The sequence below is a fragment of the Hibiscus syriacus genome, unplaced genomic scaffold (assembly GCF_006381635.1).
Source record: "Hibiscus syriacus cultivar Baekdansim isolate YM2019G1 unplaced genomic scaffold, ASM638163v2 tig00113156_pilon, whole genome shotgun sequence".
NCBI lineage: Eukaryota > Viridiplantae > Streptophyta > Magnoliopsida > Malvales > Malvaceae > Hibiscus > Hibiscus syriacus.
In genome coordinates, this window is record NW_024063446.1 from 206,359 (window position 1) to 226,754 (window position 20,396).

The 20,396-nt window shown below is 37.9% G+C and overlaps 4 protein-coding genes across 4 annotated transcripts; 3 read left to right on the forward strand and 1 right to left on the reverse strand.

Annotated features, from left to right (window-relative positions):
• The first annotated feature begins 32 nt into the window (after positions 1 to 32).
• On the forward strand, positions 33 to 20,381 carry LOC120186011 (2-oxoglutarate-Fe(II) type oxidoreductase hxnY-like). Its single transcript, XM_039190079.1, is given in 14 exon segments — positions 33 to 296; positions 635 to 830; positions 1,105 to 1,173; positions 1,306 to 1,357; positions 2,565 to 2,626; positions 2,629 to 2,685; positions 2,982 to 3,082; positions 3,147 to 3,205; positions 3,276 to 3,332; positions 3,417 to 3,462; positions 3,723 to 3,802; positions 3,887 to 3,985; positions 8,286 to 8,293; positions 20,371 to 20,381. Coding segments are annotated over 12 exon segments (948 nt in total). The 5' UTR covers positions 33 to 218; the 3' UTR covers positions 3,978 to 3,985; positions 8,286 to 8,293; positions 20,371 to 20,381.
• Positions 6,295 to 8,993, forward strand: LOC120185933 (60S ribosomal protein L15-like). The gene is made up of 5 exons (XM_039190013.1): positions 6,295 to 6,309; positions 6,406 to 6,562; positions 6,669 to 6,691; positions 8,295 to 8,432; positions 8,970 to 8,993. Exons 1-5 carry the CDS (start codon positions 6,295 to 6,297, stop codon positions 8,991 to 8,993), a joined length of 357 nt encoding a protein of 118 aa, XP_039045944.1.
• On the forward strand, positions 8,048 to 18,735 carry LOC120186019. The gene is given in 20 exon segments (XM_039190084.1): positions 8,048 to 8,149; positions 8,338 to 8,432; positions 9,150 to 11,287; positions 11,393 to 11,749; positions 12,059 to 12,220; positions 12,668 to 13,062; positions 13,224 to 13,548; positions 13,631 to 13,703; positions 13,863 to 13,915; positions 14,005 to 14,109; positions 14,193 to 14,770; positions 14,773 to 15,175; positions 15,178 to 15,899; positions 16,131 to 16,236; positions 16,646 to 16,826; positions 17,178 to 17,245; positions 17,351 to 17,466; positions 17,554 to 18,360; positions 18,411 to 18,512; positions 18,633 to 18,735. Coding segments are annotated over 18 exon segments (6,753 nt in total). The 5' UTR covers positions 8,048 to 8,149; positions 8,338 to 8,432; positions 9,150 to 9,159; the 3' UTR covers positions 18,705 to 18,735.
• LOC120185934 (O-fucosyltransferase 29-like) lies at positions 19,317 to 20,287 on the reverse strand. The gene is made up of 3 exons (XM_039190014.1): positions 20,198 to 20,287; positions 19,781 to 20,109; positions 19,317 to 19,695 (listed from the first exon to the last, which is right to left on the reverse strand). Exons 1-3 carry the CDS (start codon positions 20,285 to 20,287, stop codon positions 19,317 to 19,319), a joined length of 798 nt encoding a protein of 265 aa, XP_039045945.1.
• Positions 20,382 to 20,396: the final 15 nt, after the last annotated feature.

The window sequence follows — 20,396 nt, forward strand, 5'->3', positions numbered from 1 at the left end:
TAAAACAAGAGCCCAAGTTTGGAGAACGAAACGAGGCCAACTCACTCCCTACCTATGTTCTTATGGACAAGCTCGTACCATGTTTGTCATCTGGTAAAATGAAAACCCTCTTGGTCCATCATCTTTAGAGTAGCCATTGATGAAGACTTAAAAGCTCTGAATTTCAGAAACAAGTTCATTGAGACAACTAACTTGATTTCATCAAGGATTACGAAAGAATGTCTGAAGCTCTTCAACTACCAGTCATTGACTTGTCTTCAGAAGATCGCCTCTCCACTGCCAAATCTATTCGTCAAGTTTGTATTTTTTCCCCCATTTCCTTCAATTTTTGGCCGTTTTTTCATTCTGGGTTTTCGTTTCTATGTTCTTAAATGATTAAACTAAACTACGAGTTCGGGTTTAAGTTCAGTATGTATGGGTTTGATTTTAGTTTTATGTTAAGTTATTTGCGCCTTTGTGTTGTTTCTATGGAAAATGAAGTAATTATGAATGGTAGTTTATCAAATTCAGCATTCACAACCATGTTCTTTGCCGGTCCTTTCGTGTCAGATTGTTAAGAATATGTTGTTCTTAAAGGTTATGCTTTGAATGATTTAAGAGGGTTCAGAGTCTAAATTTGGGGATTGTATCTCAGGCATGCTTGGACCTGGGTTTCTTTTATCTTGTAAATCATGGGGTTGAGGAAGAACTGATTAAGAAAGTTTTCGAGCACAGTAAGAAGTTTTTCGCACTCCCGCTCGAAGAGAAGGTCAATTTTGCTGTCAATAATCACAGAGGTTACACGGGATTGTACGACGAGAAACTCGATACTAGTTTAAATACCGCCATAGGTATTTCGGTTTTATCTTTATCGTTTTCATCTGTCTTGGTTGAGCTCTTTTAGACACTCGTGGCATTGAGATCGGTATCATGTACCGGGGAACAATCAACGTTGTCCACCTAATAGACAAAACCGAGAATTAACTTTGATTGCCAATCAAGATTGTCATTGAATATACAGGAAGTCTATTGCTTTCATAATCGCCTGTTTGTAGCATGTAATCAAGTCTGATTGAAACTGAAGTTCAAGATGACAAACGGTTGCTTTTGGCTGGTTAAAAGCAGGTGATGCTAAAGAAAGCTTCTATATCGGTACATTAGCAGAAAATCACCTGAATCAATGGCCTTCCGAAGGTATGTAATGTATGGTTACTATGTGTTCTGATTGTGAGGCTGTTGTGTTTAAGCTTGATGCTAATATGTTGCAATTGAACCATCAACCATGAGAACTTTGTTGTGATAGTTTCCGGGTTTCCCGTATTTCAGAAGATATGCCATCTTGGAGAAGCACAATGGAGGCTTACTATAGAAAAGTCTTGTAAGTTCCTCCTAATAATTTCGATATTGGCATTTATGGTTTGCGGATGAGAGTAAAACTTTTTTTTTTGATAGAATAGGGAGACCTCATTAAAAAACCCCTTCGTACTCAACGAAATATGAAAGTTTCGTCGAGCATTGGAAGAGGAAAAGAGTGTCATAAATTTTATTGAACCATTGAAAATTACAACTTAGATTACACCAGAAACATACAACCAGAAAAACCAAACAAAACAAAACCCCCCCTAACCATGCCTACTAACAACCCCTCTCATCCAATGCCTTCTTTAGCCAACTTATCCGCCTCCCAATTGGCCCCTCTAAGAATATGTCTGATCATAACAGCTTTATCCCTTAAAAACTCTAAAATTCCACTCAACAACAAACACAGCTGATTGGGACAACCCCCCAAATTCTTAATCCAATTAACCACCACAAGGCTATCACACTCAACAATAAGTCTTCCTTTGCCACTCCATTGTGAGTCAAAGAAAAGATTCAAAATGGCCAACATTTCAGCAGCTGTAGGAGGCCCTTTACCAACAGCCTCAGAGAATGATGCCAACGTAGAACCCCTTGAATCTTTAATAATCCCTCCTATACCTCCTTTCAACCAATCATCCGTGACTGCTCCATCCACATTTAATTTGAAGAAACCTTCAGGAGGTGGAACCCACCGAACCCGATTGATCACTCTACTCCCCTTACTTCCACATCTATCCGCAACCGAGGGATCCCCCATAAGACAATCAAAGAACCCCGAGAACTCTTTATATTTAGCGGTGTACCATGCCACCAGTCTGTATCTAGCTAGGAAAAACAGATTGATCTGGTCCAACAATCCACCTTCAAACACTATACTGTTCCTGTACTTCCAAATAGACCACAAAACAGCCCGGGAATGACTTTCCAAATATATGATTTCAAGACCAATGACAAATGAAAAATGACAGTTTTATGTTTAGAGGTTGCTATTTCATAAATTTACAGCTTAGATGCCCGCTAACTAATGATTTAAAATAAATAAAAATCGTCGTTCTCTCAAGATTTTATGTTTTCCCCTGTTCGTCAGCTCTTACAAATCATGGTGTTTTGCTGTTCTAGAACATGCAATTTACATTGCTTGGAATATTACCCATCAAGACATTACAGCGCAGTATATGGAAAGACTCGGCAAGTTTATGATAATACTATATTTGCTGCTTCAGGTTTGCTGGGATGAAGTTAATTTCTTTAATTGCCTTGGCTTTGAACTTGGATGAAGATTTCTTTCAAAAATCGGGAGCTTGAGTAAACCAATGGCCTTTTTGCGCTTAATACACTATCCAGGTCTGGAGATATTGCTTTTCATCTTTATATATCGATGCCAATTCATGCCATGTACTGATGTGTTCTATATCATGATCTTTTGGGCTTTCCTATGCTTTTTACCTTCCTTTCTTACCCAATTTTTTGCCCTATACGAGTATATCATTTACATATACATATATATATTCTTGTCCGTAGAACTAAGATTTTGTGTTTCGGAATCCTTTACTAAGGTCAATTTTCATGATCCTAGTGCAGCATGTGATGAAAACTTTTACAGAAATTCTAGATTATGATGATGTGTCTTTCGATATCAGGGGACGTGCGCTCTTCTAGGGAAGGGGTATATGGTGCTTCTGCACATTCGGATTATGGAATGGTCACTCTTCTGCTGACTGATGGTGTTCCAGGGCTTCAGGCATGTTCAACCCTTTAACTTTTGCATTTTGATACCAACATGTTTTCACCGTAAGCGCTAACAGGTTTGCCGGGAAAAATCCGAGCAACAGAAAGTATGGGAGGATGTGCCAATCATAAGTGGGTGAGTAAATGACTAGTCTATGTGGCTGTGTTTTTATCAAATTCAGCCTCTAAGCATCGGATCTGAACAGGGCATTCATCGTCAACATAGGGGACATGATGGAGAGGTGGACTAATTGTTTGTTCCGGTAATTCCATTCCCTGTTTCATGGAATGATTTTTTAATGGCAGTGCCAATGTATCTCCCTCTCATTAGTCTCGACTATTTCTAGGTCAACAATGCACCGAGTGATACCAACCGGACAAGAACGCTACTCGGTAAACATTGTTCTTTCCTGTCTACTTCTTACAGACATTTATTATGTGTTATTGGCTAGCCTCAAGTGGTCCGGGAATCTATTTGTTCATCTTTCAACTTCAAGTTATGTTTGAAACATTTCGTTGAACATTCTGCAAAAGATTGAAAAGTCATCACATTCCTTTGAGATCCAAAGTTTCGATTTGATCTCGATATCTGCGCTTCTCAATCGAGGGAGGCTTTGATTTGTCTTGAAAGTTCTTATATTGCAACATTTCAGGTGGCATTCTTTCTAGAACCCAACAAAGACTGTATAGTGGAATGCTTGGAGAGTTGTTGCAGTGAGTCTTGTCCCCCAAGGTATCGATGCAACCCGATACGGGTATGTTCATGAGTATCCAAACAACGTGACATATAATTTATTTTTTTCTTATGACATTGTAGATTTCCACCTATCCGTAGCTCGGACTACCTGGAAGAACGCTTTAGACTTGCTGCTACTGCTTCTACTGAAAATCATCGGATTAACATTTAACGGCTGCAGTCGACGATATTCAAAGTTACGATACAAGAAAAAATCAGTGTTGATCTTCTCATGCTTGGTCTGTAAGTGAAACATTGGATCCAACTATGTGTATCAATAATTATCATTGTATTTAAGGTCAAGTCGGATTCTTTCGGGATTTATGAGCAGAACAGGTTATCGATCGAGTCAAACTTGGACGGCGTTACCACATCATTCATAACTTGATATGGAGTTTCAGTGGTTCACTTCTGTGGAAGAAAACATGTCTTTATTTATGATCTTGATCGCACCACCATTAAAGCTTAGTGGGATAGTGGGGTAGTTGGCTTTGTATCCGTTCTTTTAATTTGGATAGAAACAGTTCAGGCAACCCATAATCTTATGCTAAAGTCACTGTCTTTATTAAGGGTAAATTGCAAATTTCATCATTGAACTTTACTATCTCTCTTATTTTGCTCACCAAATTTTAAAAGTTTTCAATTTCTTCACTGAAATTAACACAATGAGTTTTTTTTTGTTTGATTATTGAACTTTATTCTCTTTCATTTTTTGATCACTTCGTCGTTAAATAGTTAATATCATTAAAAACGATGCCTTTTAAAAAAAATAAATTTTCATCAAAACCACATAGTTCTATATCTATATAACACCATATCTTAATGTTGTTAACTATTTAATAATCGAGTGATAAAAAAACCAATGTATTAAGCTCAATGAAGAAATTTAAAAGATTTAAAGTACAATAAATAAAATAGAGAGAGAGTAAAGTTCAATTACCAAATTTATAATTTACCTCTTTATTAAAGAGATACAACAACACAATTCTCAAAATAAAATAAAGGAATTGTTAAGATCTCGAAGACCTCGGTGATAAAAGAAATATTATTATTCTTGAAATATCGGGTTCGAACACCAAGAATGTCATGATGTGAGTGTTCAATATCAAATGATTAAAATATCTTTGAACATATATTGTCTCAATATTTTATACTTGCCCAGATTAATAAAAAAATAAAATAAAGATTTATTGCAAAACAAGTGTTCAACTCTCAAATTTTACTATTAATAATTTAAATATTAATATTTATTATTAAGCATGTGTTTTCTAAATGTGTAGAAAGAAAAGAAAGAATTGGACGGAAAATGGGGATGGTTACTAAAGTCCAATATAGTGTTCAAACTTGTCGGTCCGTTTTCTTTCTTCTGTATTTCATAATTTAATTTAGAGTAAACTACACATACCATCGAACTTTAGGTATTGTATCGTTTATATAATTAAACTTTTATTTTTTTTAATTATAGCATGAAATTCGATCTTTGTTTCAATTACACTACTGAACATTAAATTGTTAATACATGATGATGACATACAACTTTGAACGTAGAAACCTCACCAAAACGACGTCGTTTCGATACGGCTGTTAACGATTTAATAGCCTTTTGAAACAAAAATCAAAGTTTAATGGTATAATTGATAAAATTACAAGTTTAGTGGTATAAACCATCAACAGAAAGGTCAGTAAGGAAAAAACCATGAACAAAAGGGAAAGTTTAGTGGCATAATTGTTGTTAATCACTGATCTGTTTGTTTGCCTTTCGATTTCTGTTGATTTATTTGTTTTGGAATACTGTTTAAGTTTCGACATAAATTCTATTATTGGATGTATCTTATTATTTCGCACTGTTGCCTGTGATTCGTTTACTGTTTGAGCTAACTTTCTTTCTGTTTGGTTCCCGGGATCACGCGGGAAAAGATTGAAACTGAAGTTTGGACTTCGGTTGGTTTTTGTGTATTGGTTTGACAAGAATAGGCATAATTGGATAAGTAGGTGATTTTCCAATTCATTTTAACCCTAATCGACATAGCTTTAGAATTTGATTTGATTTGCTTTGGTTTGTTCTCCAGAACTTAATCAATGGATGTTCTTCAGATTTGATTTAAATCTAGCAATTGATTGTTGGATAAGTCGCTGATCGTTTTTGTCACTAAACTTTCAAAATGTACGAAAATGTCATTAAATTTGTCGAAATTTAAGTACCGTTTTGTAACTTTTGAAATGTTAATGGTCAAGACGATCGTCTGAACAATATTGAGCGACATTTGACGTATTTTATCCTTAATTGTTTGCAAGTACCATTTACCATTTCTTGGTGGTTCTTATTCTTATGTTATTTGAACATAGTTGAGCGACCATTGGCGTATTTTATCTCTGAACTTTGTTATGTCAGACACGAGTTCTTCAAGCAAAATGAAGACTCTAGTTTAGTATTCCGAAGCGTTTTAGCCCTGAACTTTGTTATTTTGGACTTGAGCACTTGAAGCAAAATGGAGATTCCCGGCGTTCATTCTGAAATGAAATGATACGAAGCACGTGGTTTGTTTCCGATTTTCAGAGATTTGCTGCATCTCACATGCTTGTGTGTACTTCTTTTAAAGGGCTATGTGGTTTATCGTGTTCGTGTTAGAAGGGGTGCTCGAAAGAGGCCTGTTCCAAAGGGTATTGTCTATGGTAAGCCCACGAATCTGGGTGTTACCCAATTGGAACCCAGCAAGCGCTCTGTTGCAGAGGAGAGTGCCGGTCGAAAGTTGGGAGGTCTGAAGAGTTGTGAACTCGTACTGGATCAATGAGGCTTGTAGGAGTTGCTAAATCTTCTGGTTTTGCCATTTGAGTACGCATTTGTGCACATTTGATCTTGCAGGATCTACTTACAAGTATTTTGAGGTTATCCTGGTCGATGTTGCACACAATGCGATCCGCAACTTTTTAACCCTGATAAAAACAATGTTTGTCAAGATAAAATATATATCACTAAGCCACTTGTTACCTCATTTTCATAAAATTCAACTTTTTAATTTTTATGATATTAAATTTTTAATAGAAATATGAAATTCTAATTTAATATTTCATTAAATTTGAATATATTTAGAAGTACCTACGTGGAGTTTTCTAAAGGCTTAGTACCCAAATAAGTGTCCAAACTATACTGTTTTTTTCCAAATATGTGTTAAACTAATTTTTGACTCATCCAGTACCTAACGTTACCTATTTAGGTGCTCGGGCATTCAACGACATTAGTTTCTCCCTTTAAGTGACACGTGTCACAATGATGCTTTTGAAATTTATTTTTTTAAAATATTACAAATATTATGATATTTATAAAAAAACACTAACTTTTGTTATATTATAAAACAACCCAAAATCTCAAATCCTAACCTTAATCCGTCGTTACCTCCTTTTCCGACCATGATCACCGCTACCGACATAGTCCCTACTATCCCCTACTCGTACGTCATTGTAGTTTCCGTCGATTGGCTATCGGAATCACGATTTTCATCCTAGGGTTTGCGGGATATAAAACGTTGATTTGTTGTCGATCGACCGTTGACCGGTTACGATTTCATGGAGGTTTTGGTCACCGGAGGGAGGAGTAGTTGGGTAAGTTCGTCGATGGCAAAAGACAGCGGCTGACATGAGTTACGAGTTGAAATGAAGGTTTTTAAAGTTTTGGGTTTATTTAAAAAATGTGTTTTCTTTTTTAAAAAATATATACTATATAATTTTAATTTTTTTATTTTAAATAAAATTTTAAAATTATCAGGTTGTGACACATGTCACTTAACGGAGGAATTAACACCGTTAACCCGAGCACGTAAATGAGTAACGTTTGTAACGTTAGGCACCAAAGGAGTAAAAAAATAGTTTAACACATATTTAAAAAAAGATGTATAATTTAAACACTTATTTTGATATTAAGACTTTTTAAAATCACAAAATTATATTTACTAGAAAAAATGCTATAAATGTGGGAAATCACTCTCCTCGGAAGGAAGGAAAGAATAATTTTACAGACAACACCCCACATTCATCGTCGATTTTCACCACATGCTGCAAATCGAACCCGTCTGTCGCGAAACAGAATCACCGCCTTGTTAACATTAACTGTTGTTGTTTTATAATAAGCCACGTGTCTTATATCGAAGCGTCGAGGGCCATCCGATGATCGCCATTTTTAGAGGTTTACTTTTATTTTATTTTATTTTTTTGTTCAAAATTAAGATTTACCATACCTCGTTTTCATCATTTTCCCCACCTCTTCTTTCTCTAACCGACTTGTTTTGTTTGTTTTTACTTTGGTTCGCCGGAACCCTAACTCGGTCCGCAGGAGAATTTAAGATTCCGGTGAGTCACGGTTACTGATTAATTCTTCAATTAATTACCTCCTCACTTACCTTTGGTTTTATTCAAGCGCATTTCCTTTCACTTTATCTTCTATTTTTCGGTTTCCTCTTTGATCTTAGTTTGATTCCTTATCGTTGTTATGTAGTGTTTAAAGTGTTTTTGTTATGAATTGGAGTTTTATGGTTCAGTAAATGACCGTAGGACTAGGGAGGAGTTGAGATCAAACAGCCTGGGTTTCAACACCGGATGGAGGGAGGAAGCGTCTCTAGACTTACTTGCTCTGGTAATTGTTCATTTACCTACTTGGTATTTATTAAACAAATTATGTTTTAGGTTTATCATTTGCATGTTTAAATAGAACTTGAGAACATTTGTCTTCCTTTTGAAGTTGGAGTTCAGTGTTAAAGTTTAAAACATATTTTTTGTGGGTTTCCGCTTAAATAGATTGAAGCCACCTTCTTTTCTGCATTTTTCTAGTCTGGCTTAAGCTCAGTCGATTATGTTACAGCCTCTTCTTTTTCCTTTGTATAATTGTATAGTTAACGTATTCAAGTTAGTGGTTTTGTGCATGTTTACATGCAAATAAAATTTTGCGAACCTTATCCTATTTTGAATTGACTTGCAATCATAAATGTAGTTTATCAAGTTTTCATACTATATTGGGAAAGCCAAAAAAAATAGTAATATCTATACTATTCATTTTTACTCGTCATTCGTTTAGGACATAGGGTTATGCAGTGTGAACATTTAGCATCTTTTTTTATGTTTCACATTAATCCATTATGTTCTTTGAACTGTAAATTTTCATTAAACTCTATAGGAAGTAGTAAACTTGGTAGTGTGATTGGAGAAAGCTTCTTAACTATACACCTTTCGTGCACAATTCAAATTGTACAAGGATACTCTTAAAAGTCTAGGGATTGATCTCTTTACCAGTGTATTATTTGAATTTTGAACTGCATTCAACTACCCATTTTCTTCTAAGTTTTTTCTGTTGTAGGGATACACTCATGGATTATAATGACAATGATCTCCAAAGTCCAAATCTTCATTTAGCTGGGGAAGGGAACAGTAAATTTCCTCCTGTTTTACGCCCATACGCTCTCCCAAGATTTGATTTTGATGATAAACTCCATGGAAATTTAAGATTTGATAGTCTGGCTGAAACTGAAGTTTTTCTTGGCATTGAAAGTTGTGAAGATTACCAGTGGATTGAAGATTTTTCACAGGGGAGTAATGGGATTGCATTTAGTTCGAGTGCAGCCGAACCTTGTTCAATTTCTAGACGCAACAATGTCTGGTCTGAGGCAGCCTCTTCTGAATCTGTTGAAATGCTATTAAAATCTGTAGGACAGGACGAAAGTATTCTTGGTCAAACCATCAGTAAGGATTCAGATGCCTGTGATGAACTGGGCAGCGGCATAATAAAGCATATGGAGCCTAGTTTGAAACATGGAGATAGTGATCTTACTAAAGTAGGGGATGTCTTGCAACCTGCTTCACAGACACGTGAGATTCCAGGAAAATTTTCTGGGTTGAATGGTGATGTATTGGGAGATCTGCTGTTGATTGACAGTGTTTCTCAAGCACATGAATTGAAAGCTCCAAAGATGAGAAGTACTGACTTATCTGTGAGAGACGAGTCTAAAGATGATGAACAAATTGTTGTTAATGAAAGTCAAGTGGAAGCATCAGTTGATCAAGGCATGGATAACAGGGAACACGTAGATAACTTTGTTTCTGGGTCACAAATTGATATCATAGTTCCTCCTGTGCAAAACTCCTGTGAAAGTAATAAGGATTCAGATGCCTGTGATGAACTGGGCGGCATAATAAAGCAGATGGAGCCTAGTTTGAAGCATGGAGGTAGTGGTCTTTCCGAAGTAGGGGATGTCATACAGCCTGTCTTACAAACAGATGAGATTCCTGGAAAGTTTTCTGGGCTGAAAGGTGATGTATCAGGAGACAATCTGTTAATTCAAGATGTTTCTCCAACACATGAATTTGACTCCTCTGTTGATGGGACATTGAACGTTCCAAACACGGGAAATACTGACTTACCTAAGAGAGATGAGTCTAAAGATGTAAATCAAGTTGAAGTTTCGGTTGATCAATTTGTGGATAACAGGGAACAGATAGATAATTTTGCTTCAGGGTCACAAGTTGATACTTTGATTTCCTCTGTGCAAAACGCCTGTGCAAGTGGTGTTTTTTCAGAGAGGCAAGATACCAAATATTTGAAAAATGATACTGTTGATGAAAATGTGGACAGTCCAGAAAGGGAAAACGTGGACAGTTTAGCAAGGGAAAGTGTTGGTTTGAGCCAAGAAATTCACATTGATGGTGAGAACTTGATTGGAATTGCGGTTGCAAGTGTTACCTCAGATGTGCGGAAGCATTCAGTTTCAGACATGCAATCTAGGGAAGATGGACATGCTGTTGGAAATATTATACCTACTGTGGGGGAGCCTTCTGATAGGATATTGAAAGAGAATTCTGACCTCCATATGGTGGAAGGGTGCAGTGAGGGCCTGGGTGTAGAAAGTCCTATGCAGACTGACATATCCAGTGATAATGTCTTATCTGTAGGAACGTTACGTGACATATCACCAATGCCCTTTGTTGGTGATATTAACATTAAGGAGCAGGAAAGTGAAATCAGCAATATTGATACTCAAAGTTCTGTGAGTCGAGAGTCAAAGTTGGATAACTTGAATTCAATGGTGCGGATAACATGTGATGCCACTGAGAAGAAAGATTTGACAGAAAGTGTTTGTCACTCTGATACAGAAATCTTGAGCAGCAAGTCTGAGAAATATTTATTGTCTGAGGAAGATGGTAAAGGTTCTATGGGTGAAGGTGATGGTGCCCCCAATACTTTAGGAGCAGAACCAATGAGAGTAGATGAGGAATTTGTAGTCACTGAACATACCGATGATTCTAAATTTGAGCAGAATGTTTCAGCTGCTGAAAAGCAGAACACCAAATTGCCTTCTGATTGTAGTAAAACAGATTGCGGGGAGGGTGGATCTCTGAATGTATTAAAGGGAGTTGATTTCTCTTCCTTCTGCAAAGGTGACACAGGAAATGAATTAGCTTCAAATTTTCTATCTGATGTTCCCATGAGTGGCAAGTCAGGTAATATATACTTTAAGCATTAATTTTGATAACCGATCTTTTTTTTTCATTTGTTTTGCCTTCTTTTACCTCCGTATGATTTGCTAACTTGTTATTGTGATACAGCGGATTGTATGCCTTTGCCTTCTGGTAAGAATCTTCCTGCTGCTGCTGTTTCAGATCCAAATGAGGTTCAAGTGTCATCTCCAGAGGCAAATTTGTCTGTTATAAAGACTTCTGGAATCTCAACTGAAGGTGCACCTTGTGAGACTGGACAGTCCTCTTGTAAGAAAGATGATCAGTCCTTGTCAATGGAGGACACCTCTAATGCTGTTGACCAAAGTGGAGAACAGACACTTCACAGTGTCACTTGGGAGGCTGCAAAGGATATACATGCATCTTCTGTTGTCTCTGATTCAACAGTAAGAGAGACTGATGGTGCTGAAGCTCAAGTTATTCCTAGGGGTTCTTCAGGACCTTCAGGTGACCTTTTTTGTTTTGTAGGACTTCTGGTTTACCTAATAATCACCTCTAATAACCGTTGTTGGCAATTTCAAATGTATTAAACCTCTATGTTATGTAAATTCTATTTGGTATTATTCTATAGCTAGAGCAGTTCTAACTAATAGTGGTTTTACTGTTGTTCATACCTTGCCATGATGTTGCTGTTTCCTAGTTCCCTTGCCATTAGTTTGTTATGAACCACTGTTTACACTTTACAAAGCACATATCCTTGCATTTTGTTGTTCGGAACTTCACAAGGTAATGTCCACTACAATAAATTTCCCTCTGGTGCTGTATCCATTCCAGAGAAGAACAAGACATCAACAAATTCAGTCCCTTCAACTTCAAAGGAACTGTCCCATAATGCTGACCAAAATCATCCAGAAGATAGTGACGCCAAATTACATTCTCAAGAGTTTGGTGGTCATATTGATGCGCATCGTGATGATGGTGAGTTTCTTTATCATTTTCCCTGAAGCAATTGTATTTTGATATTTTAAGCCTGTCATGGTGGAATCCTTCATTTATCTTTCTTAATTCTTGTACCTTAGGTCAGTTATCTGTCATGCCTGTAAAATCTGGTTTGTCTTCTGTTTTTGCCACCCCCTCACTTCCCCCAAGGTTTTATTGGGATGTATCTCCTTTTGCTTGGAATTTCTTCATGTGAAGTTACATCCTGTTTAATGGTAATTTATGAAACTGTCGACTTGTTTCTAGGGATGCACAGTCCATAAATTAATTGCATGCTTAACCTCTTTCATGGCTCTATTTTCTTGTGGGACTATTTCATCAATGTTACCTTTCCCTATCACATTGATTCACGTTATTCATTGGTTTTCGTTTTCCCTCCTGCATTAATTCATGTTATTCTGCTGATGGATAAATTTGATGTTGCAGGTGATAACGCGAAGACATATGATAGTTCTTTTCCTTCTGCATCTTCATCTGAATCTCAAAGTAAAACTCACGTGAAGGAATGTGGTAGTAGTGCTGATCTTGACAATCCTTCCTGTGGATTTCCTCTTCTAATTAGGACTTCCGAGCAGCCAGAAAGTAAAATTGGAACGAATACTGGGAAAGGACCCAAATATCTGAACACTTCATTGTCTGGGGGCATTAGTGAGGAAGCAAACAAAGAGCACTCTATTTCTCAGGATACTAAAGGAAATGATGCATCTTCGGGGGACAGAAGCTTCACCTTTGAGGTTCCTCCAATGGAAATTTGGTCTAAAAAAGAAGCTGGCAGGAATTGGCAACCTTTTTCTAGTGTTCAGCATGACAAAATATCCTCGGTAAGTGCTGCTTTCTTGAAGTCAACCTTTCTCTCTAATAGTTCCCTGATTTTTATTTTCTAGATGATATTTTTCAAGTATTTTGTGGTGCTATATTTTATCATTTTTCCTGGTCATGCTCTCTTGCACTTGTTCTCTCACTTTTGTGTTCATACAACAAGAAGGCTGGTGAGAGAACTCCATCAACCTCTGGTTCAACCAAAGTAGGTCGCGAAACAGCTGAAGAGGTGAGTCGTTCAAAACTTCAGCGATCCAAGAGGGAGAATGTGTCTGGTAGCTCCAAGGAGACTTCTGAGCGCAGAATGAGGCAAGCAGGAAATAAGAGCACTGGAAAGGCAGCTGCTAAAAAGGGCATTGTTGCAAAAGATAAGACTCCTGCAAAACAATCAGAAAGAAGTGATAAAACAGGTAATGCATCGCTCAGTACAACTGAGATTGACCAGCTTGTGAAATCCAATGAGATGCAACACTTTGAACACTTGGAAGGTGGTACTATGGAACCATTTGGTGTTCTTTTTATGTCTGTATTAATTTGCTGGACTAAAAACCCTCAGTTCTTTATCTGCAGTTTTTCACCAGCCTTTTACAGATCCGCAACAAGTTCAGTTAGGTGCTCAAATTTTTGTATATGGAGCTCTGATGTAAGTACTGTAACTTCTTTCTCTCTCTTTTCTCCATTTTGGTATATCTTCGTACTGCATTGACATGTTTTGGCATTGTAATATCATTGTCAAGTCTAGATGTCTATGGCGTTTGCTTTTCTCCTGGGGACTTTTAATCATTATATATTGTTGTTGCAGTCAATTAACAGCACCAGATGAGTCTTGTATGATATCAGCATTTGGGGGACCTGGTTAGGTTTTCTTATCCTTAGCTATTACCTTGGGCTTTTTTAAAAATAATAAAAAAATATATATAATTACTATTTTGTATCTTATGCAGATGGAAGAACCATATGGGAGAAAGCCTGGCGAGCATGTATGGACAGGGTACATCGTCAAAAATCTCATCTTGAAAGCCCTGAAACTCCGTTGCAGGCACGTATAGGTATTTATCTTGACCTTAAATTGTTGAAACAATATCTTCTGGTTCTGTTGCCTATTAACTGCGTGCCTTGATGAGATGCTCAGGTGCTAAAACTCCTGATCTATCAATCAAACAAAACGTACTGCAGACTAAGATTACATCCTTACCTGATAGTCAGTCTAGCGGGAAGGATACTCCAACAACAACTGGAAAGCCAATGATCCCCCTTTCCTCACCACTTTGGACTATTCCTACGCCTTCCAGTGATGCTCTTCAACCTAGTAGCATTCCAAGAGGCGCAGTTGTGGATTATCAGCAAGCACTTTCTCTCTTGCATCCCTCACCTATAAGGGATTTTGTTGGACATAATGCTTCTTGGGTGTCCCAATCCCCTTTTGGTGGCCCCTGGGTTCCACAGAGTTCCACATTTGATAGCAGTGCTCATTTTCCTGTACATCCCATCACAGAAGCAATTAATTTAACTGCAGTAAAAGAGGCAACTGTGCCTAATTCTTCTGTCATTAAGCAGGTTTCCAATGTTCTTACAGGACTCTGTAGTCCTGCTAATGCCTTTGCAGGGACTTCCCTGCTTGATAACAAAAAAGTAACATCCAGATTAGTCAGAATTCTGCTGATCCAAAGCCTAGAAAAAGAAAAAAGTCAGTTTCCGAGGACCCTGGGCAGATTACACTTCATTCTCAAGCAGAGTCTGTTTTGGCTACTGTTGTGAATAGTCATGCCTCTACACCTGCTTGTATTACAAGCCCTGCTACCATTATTTCGAAGTTGCCCGCTAACAATTTTATTACATCTGTGTCTGCTGATCATATAAAAAATGATGATCGAGATTCAGATCAGAAGGCTACTCTGTCTGCAGAGACCCTTGGTAAACTCAAGGAGGCACAAAAGCAGGCGGAGGATGCTGCTGCCCTTGCTGCTGCTGTTGTTAGTCACACTCGGGAAATATGGAATCAGTTGGAGAAGCAAAAAAATTCTGAGTTGGTACCAGATGTTGAAACAAAGCTGACTTCCGCAGCTGTCGCAATAGCAGCAGCAGCTGCTGTAGCAAAGGCTGCAGCTGCAGCTGCCATGTTGCCTCAAATGCTGCCATCCAAGCAAAGTTGATGGCTGATGAAGCATCGGTCTCAAGTGGCTACAGAATTCCTCTTCTAACTAATGCAATCTCTTCTGATAGCGTGAATCTTGACAAGGCAACTCCTGCATCCGTCTTGAGGGGTGATGCTGCTGCTACTAGTTCAAATTCTGTTATTGTTGCTGCAAAGGAAGCTTCTAGGAGGAGGGTAGAAGCTGCTTCAGCTGCATCAAAGCAAGCCGAAAACATGGATGCCGTTGTTAAGGCTGCTGAGCTGACAGCTGAAGCAGTATCACAGGCTGGGAAAATTGTTATGGGTGAGCCTTTCCCATTGACTAAATTGGTAGAAGCTGGTCCAGAGGCATACTGGAAAGAATCCCATGCAGTTTCTGAGCCAGATGATGCTGCCAAAGAACATGCAGACAAAGGTGGTAATGTGGAGGCTCCTGGTTCATTTTCCCGGCATCCACAAGAGGTTCCCATTGATAAGAGTGAAAAGCAGAGTAATAACCATGAAATGTCATCAATTCTTAGAGATATGGCCAGAGAGTCGATGCAGGATCATTCCAGGCTGACAGATGGGATTCTGGATGCTGCTGCTACAATTGGAAATGATAAATCGGGACAAAAGGGCCACAAAAGGTCCACTAATGCTGAACATGGGAAAGGAGAGGAAACTTTGAAAGATAACAATATGAGGGAAGGTTCCCATGTTGAGGTTTGTAGATTGTACTTGATATATAAGTTTAGGTTTTAATCTTTTGTAAATTATATTTCACTAAGTTCTAACATGCTGTTTTATTTGATGGAAATATGTCCATATACTGGTGCATTTGAAAGTTTTTGCGTTTGTCTTAGTTGCTTTAGGGAAGCGTTGCAGTTGAACATGTTTTGTTGATCTTAGGTTCATTATATGATCATTTACAATTTACCGTTTTCTGATTTATAGGTATTGAGGGATGGAGGAGGCTCGAAAGTAGCATGGTTCCCAGCTGGTATTCTGGATTTGAAAGATGGCAAAGCTTATGTGTATTACAATGAACTTCGATCAGAGGGTGAGCTATATCGCATAGCTTACTTTGGTCGAATCAACTGGGTGATGATAATAAATAAAGACAATTTGTCGGACAATCCTTGACCTTAATTTTTAATAAATCCTATGTTGATGTCTAGCCAACTACACTTTATTTTGGGGAATAATGCATGAGATCGTTTCTATTCTGAATCTAGAATTCTACTTGCATGATGTGTGTGTCTATTGTGGGGAGATAAAAAATACAATTAAATACACAGAATGAGGATGTCTTACTTTTCTGATGTATATTTCTACACATCTTGTGTGTTGCAATAATTTCTTATGTGAAAAGCATCTTCTTTGGAGATAACTGGAGGTTTCGTCTCATGCACATATAAATTAAGAAGGTTGCTTTCTTAACAAACTTGTTTTGACTGCTGGTCTTACAGATGGTGAAAGGCTAAAGGAATGGGTGGAGCTTGAAGGGGAAGGTAATAGAGCACCCAGAATACGCAATGCTCGTCCTATTACAGTCATGCCATTTGAAAGAACAAGGAAGAGACGCAGGGGTGCCATGAAGGACTATAATTGGTCCGTTGGAGATAGGGTTGATGCATGGATGCAAGATAGGTATGCTTGCATTGTTTTCTATATATTCTTGCAGTGCATCGGATCAAAAAGGAATGGTACTATTGAAGATAATATAACCATTAAAAAATCAATATGAATTATGAGAATGTAGTGCAAGGATAATTTGTCATGATTTGCTTGCCAAACTAGCAACATGAGCGGTTTGGCTTATTTCCCTTGAACTATACTACGAGATGAATCCATAATTTCTTATGCATGCTCAACTCTTGCTAGCTGTACAACGGTGAAAACTGCTAAGATTGTTTAGTAAATAGTGGTAGATAAGCTATACAAGTAATATTGTCACTTGGGTAATGTTAGATTTACCGTCTTGAAATATTTAATTTTCAGCTGGTGGGAGGGAGTTGTCAATGAGAGGAGCAAGAAAGATGAAACATCGTATACTGTCCATTTTCCTGGTATGTGCGACATTAATAATCTTGTTTGTAATCTGCTCTGTATTAATGTCTATGCAGCCTCTACTCTGAGAATTTTAAAGGTTTTCTTTGCTATTTGTACTGCAGCTCAAGGAGAAACGTCTGTTGTCAAAGCATGGCTTCTACGTCCTTCTCTGGTGTGGAAGAATCGTAACTGGGTTGAATGGTCCAGTTCTGGGAATGATGACAGCTCTTCCTTTGAGGTGATATTGACTTATATTTTATGATTGATGTTTCTCTGAAAATACTTTAATGGCTTGTTTGTACCAAGTAGTTGATCTGGCTTTCAGGGTGACACCCCACTGGAAAAACGACCGAGGATTGGAAGTCCCGTGGTAGTTTCCAAAGACGAAGGAACATATAGTTTTGACAATGAGGAATCCGAAAAACCTGATGACACGAGATTGATGGATTTACCTGTGGCTGAAAAAATATTTAATATTGGTAAATGCACCAGGGAAGAGAGTAGGCTTGTTTCACAAAGAATGAAACGTTCGGGTTTAAAAAAGAAAGGTTCAAGGGTTATTTTTGGTGTTCCTGAGCCAGGAAAGAAGAGAAAGTTTATGGAAGTAAGCAAACATTATGTTGCAGATCAGAGCAGTAGAACTCATGAAACAAGTGATTCTGCTAAATTTATGAAAAGTTCAATGCCTCGGGGACCTGAGCCTGGTGGAACAAAAACTAAAACTGAACCAAAGGATAAACGAATGGTTGTATCCAAGCCAAAGGTTCTCAGGTCTCGAAAAGCACCCAGGGTTTCTAGTAGAACTGTTCCTCAGAAGGACAGCTTGTCAAGCAATGTGGGTTCTGAACCTGATGATGCTGAGAATATATCAGGAGAGCATAACACGGAGTTCATATCGATTTCAAGTTCTAATGGAGCACCAGAGGACCGGGCATTATTTTCTTCTATGGCTATCTCATCAGATGCACCCCCCAAGAAAGCTTCTGTCTCAAATGCTAAATCTGAACCTATTAGTAAAGGGAAACTTGCACCGGCTTCTGGGAAGTTGCCCAAAGTTGAGGAGGAAACTAAAACCGTCTCTGAAGCTGTTGAACCTCGTAGATCTAATAGGAGGATTCAGCCGACATCAAGAGTAAGTAAATAGATGTATTCCTTTGTTCTCTATCTTTGTGCCGCTTACTGATCTTGTTTGTCGTCCACAGCTCTTGGAAGGACTGCAAAGCTCGTTGCTCCTCTCGAAAGTTCCGGTTTCACATGACAAAGGTCAAAGCAAGACTACTAGAGGTGAAGTTTAAATTTCTTATCACTCGGTATTCTTCAATCAGTGTACTCTTTTCCGTTCCTTCCGTCTTGCTTCTCGTTGAATGTTCACCGACCATGCGTGTAATGTATCCTATATAACAGGAAATAACCAAGGTTGAGAGGAAGGCAACTGTTTTGCGACATGGGAATCCAGTCTCTTGGGAAATTGGATGAGCAACAGGCAACATTAAAGAGTGTAATTTATGACGTGGCAGATAGAGCTAGGAACCATAATTGCTTCTTCAGTTATTTGGATTTTGAGATGTAGCAGTATATTTATATAATATTTATTTTTCAATTGTTTTTTACCCTTAATTTTGTTTATAATTATAATCTGAGCTCTCATTATCGTCTCGACTCCTATTTGCACCAGCTCTAGTCTCAACCCGACCCGACTAATTATTTTCATCCAACAAGATAAAAAGATAATTGAAAAGATAAATATAAAGAAAAATATCATAACAATTATCTTTAAATATGTATATCGATATTATAATAACTATTTCGAGTGAAGTTAGGTAAAAAAATTGTTTTAAATGCAACTCCGTTCTTAACTATTTTAATATGTTTTGAAATATAATATTTTCTATTTCAATATGTTTGAATTAAAATATTTTGAAATATTGATCTTATAGAGTTGGATCAAGTTATAAATATTAATTTTAAATATTTCGATAATCTCTAATTACAAGTGATAAGAGATCTGAGAATAAATTCCCTATTTAACCAGAAAAAAAGAGTCAAAATCATGTATCATTGTAGAGTATTTTTTAATAAATTAATCATTCAAATAACATAAATGTAGTTCACTTGGTCAGGAAACACTTCTTCATGCTCATCCTCCTTGGCTCCTACAACTGCCTCTTTTTCCTCCTCGTTGCTTCTCTTCCTGGATCCTTGATTTTCTTTAAACTGTTGAAACCGATGATCTCTGCTCTCGTTGCCGCCGATATCACTTGCCGGCTTCTCGCATATACAAGAATATGGATACTCATGGAATTCACCACGTCCGGCTCTCATCTCATCCGGTTCTACCATGAATCCTCTTTGAACCTCCCTCACCTTTTCGGCAAAGGTATCCCAATCCATTTGATCCCTTTCCATCAACAATGGACTGAGCCTCTTGGCATTTGGTCTTATGGTCCTCTTGTGCCCCATGTACCTCCTTCCAATCCAAAAACAACAGAGATATTACACAAAGAAATATAATAAGCTGCTTAAGATGTGACGGGAACAACTAGATTTCTCACCTTCGACCGGCGAGAATCTTGGCCATGTTTCCGTTATTATTGGTGACGAATGCATTGCTTTCGTAGCAAACAATGAAGTCGATGGCTGCAAGGGAAGAAGAGTGAGGAAGAAAAGGCTTCAGCTCTTCATGTGCAAGCGTCTCTTTTGTATACAAGTTTGGAAAGAGATGTCTTAGTGGTGCCAGAGTCTCTTCTCCACCATATATTTCTCCTGATGCAACGTAGATGTATGTGTCGTTTTGGAAACCAAGTGCCCTCAACATCAACCCTACTTCATGGGGAGTAAGCGGACATTTACCTCGCCTTCCCTCTGCAACTGCATCGCTGTCCTGCACGAATACGAGGACAAGTGCAATTTAAGTAAATGCAGGGCAATGTTTATAAATGGTTCAAAAATCGTAAAGGGCGGTATCTCACCGGCAATGTTTCCCATCGTTTTCGTATCTCTCCGAGCTTGTGTCTCTCCTTGTCTCCTCCTCCGAAGAAACAACCGGAAAATGCTAGCATATCTTGTCGTTTTCACACTCTCAAAGCTTGTTTGAAATGATGCTGGCTTCCGATATTGTTTATAGATACCTCAATATCAAAAGTTGTTAGGTATGGCTCATAAATATAT

Excerpts from the sequence above, each read along its gene's own strand:
- LOC120185933 (XM_039190013.1), top strand. Across the intron at positions 6,563-6,668 it reads TGCCGGTCGAAAGTTGGGAG|GATCTACTTACAAGTATTTT; the intron begins GTCTGAAGAGTT and ends TTGATCTTGCAG. Across the intron at positions 8,433-8,969 it reads CTCTAGACTTACTTGCTCTG|GAAGTAGTAAACTTGGTAGT; the intron begins GTAATTGTTCAT and ends TAAACTCTATAG.
- LOC120185934 (XM_039190014.1), bottom strand. The coding sequence starts at position 20,287 with ATGCTAGCATTTTCCGGTTGTTTCTTCGGAGGAGGAGACAAGGAGAGA. Across the intron at positions 20,110-20,197 it reads AACGATGGGAAACATTGCCG|GACAGCGATGCAGTTGCAGA; the intron begins GTGAGATACCGC and ends GTATTCGTGCAG. Across the intron at positions 19,696-19,780 it reads AAGATTCTCGCCGGTCGAAG|GAGGTACATGGGGCACAAGA; the intron begins GTGAGAAATCTA and ends TTGGATTGGAAG.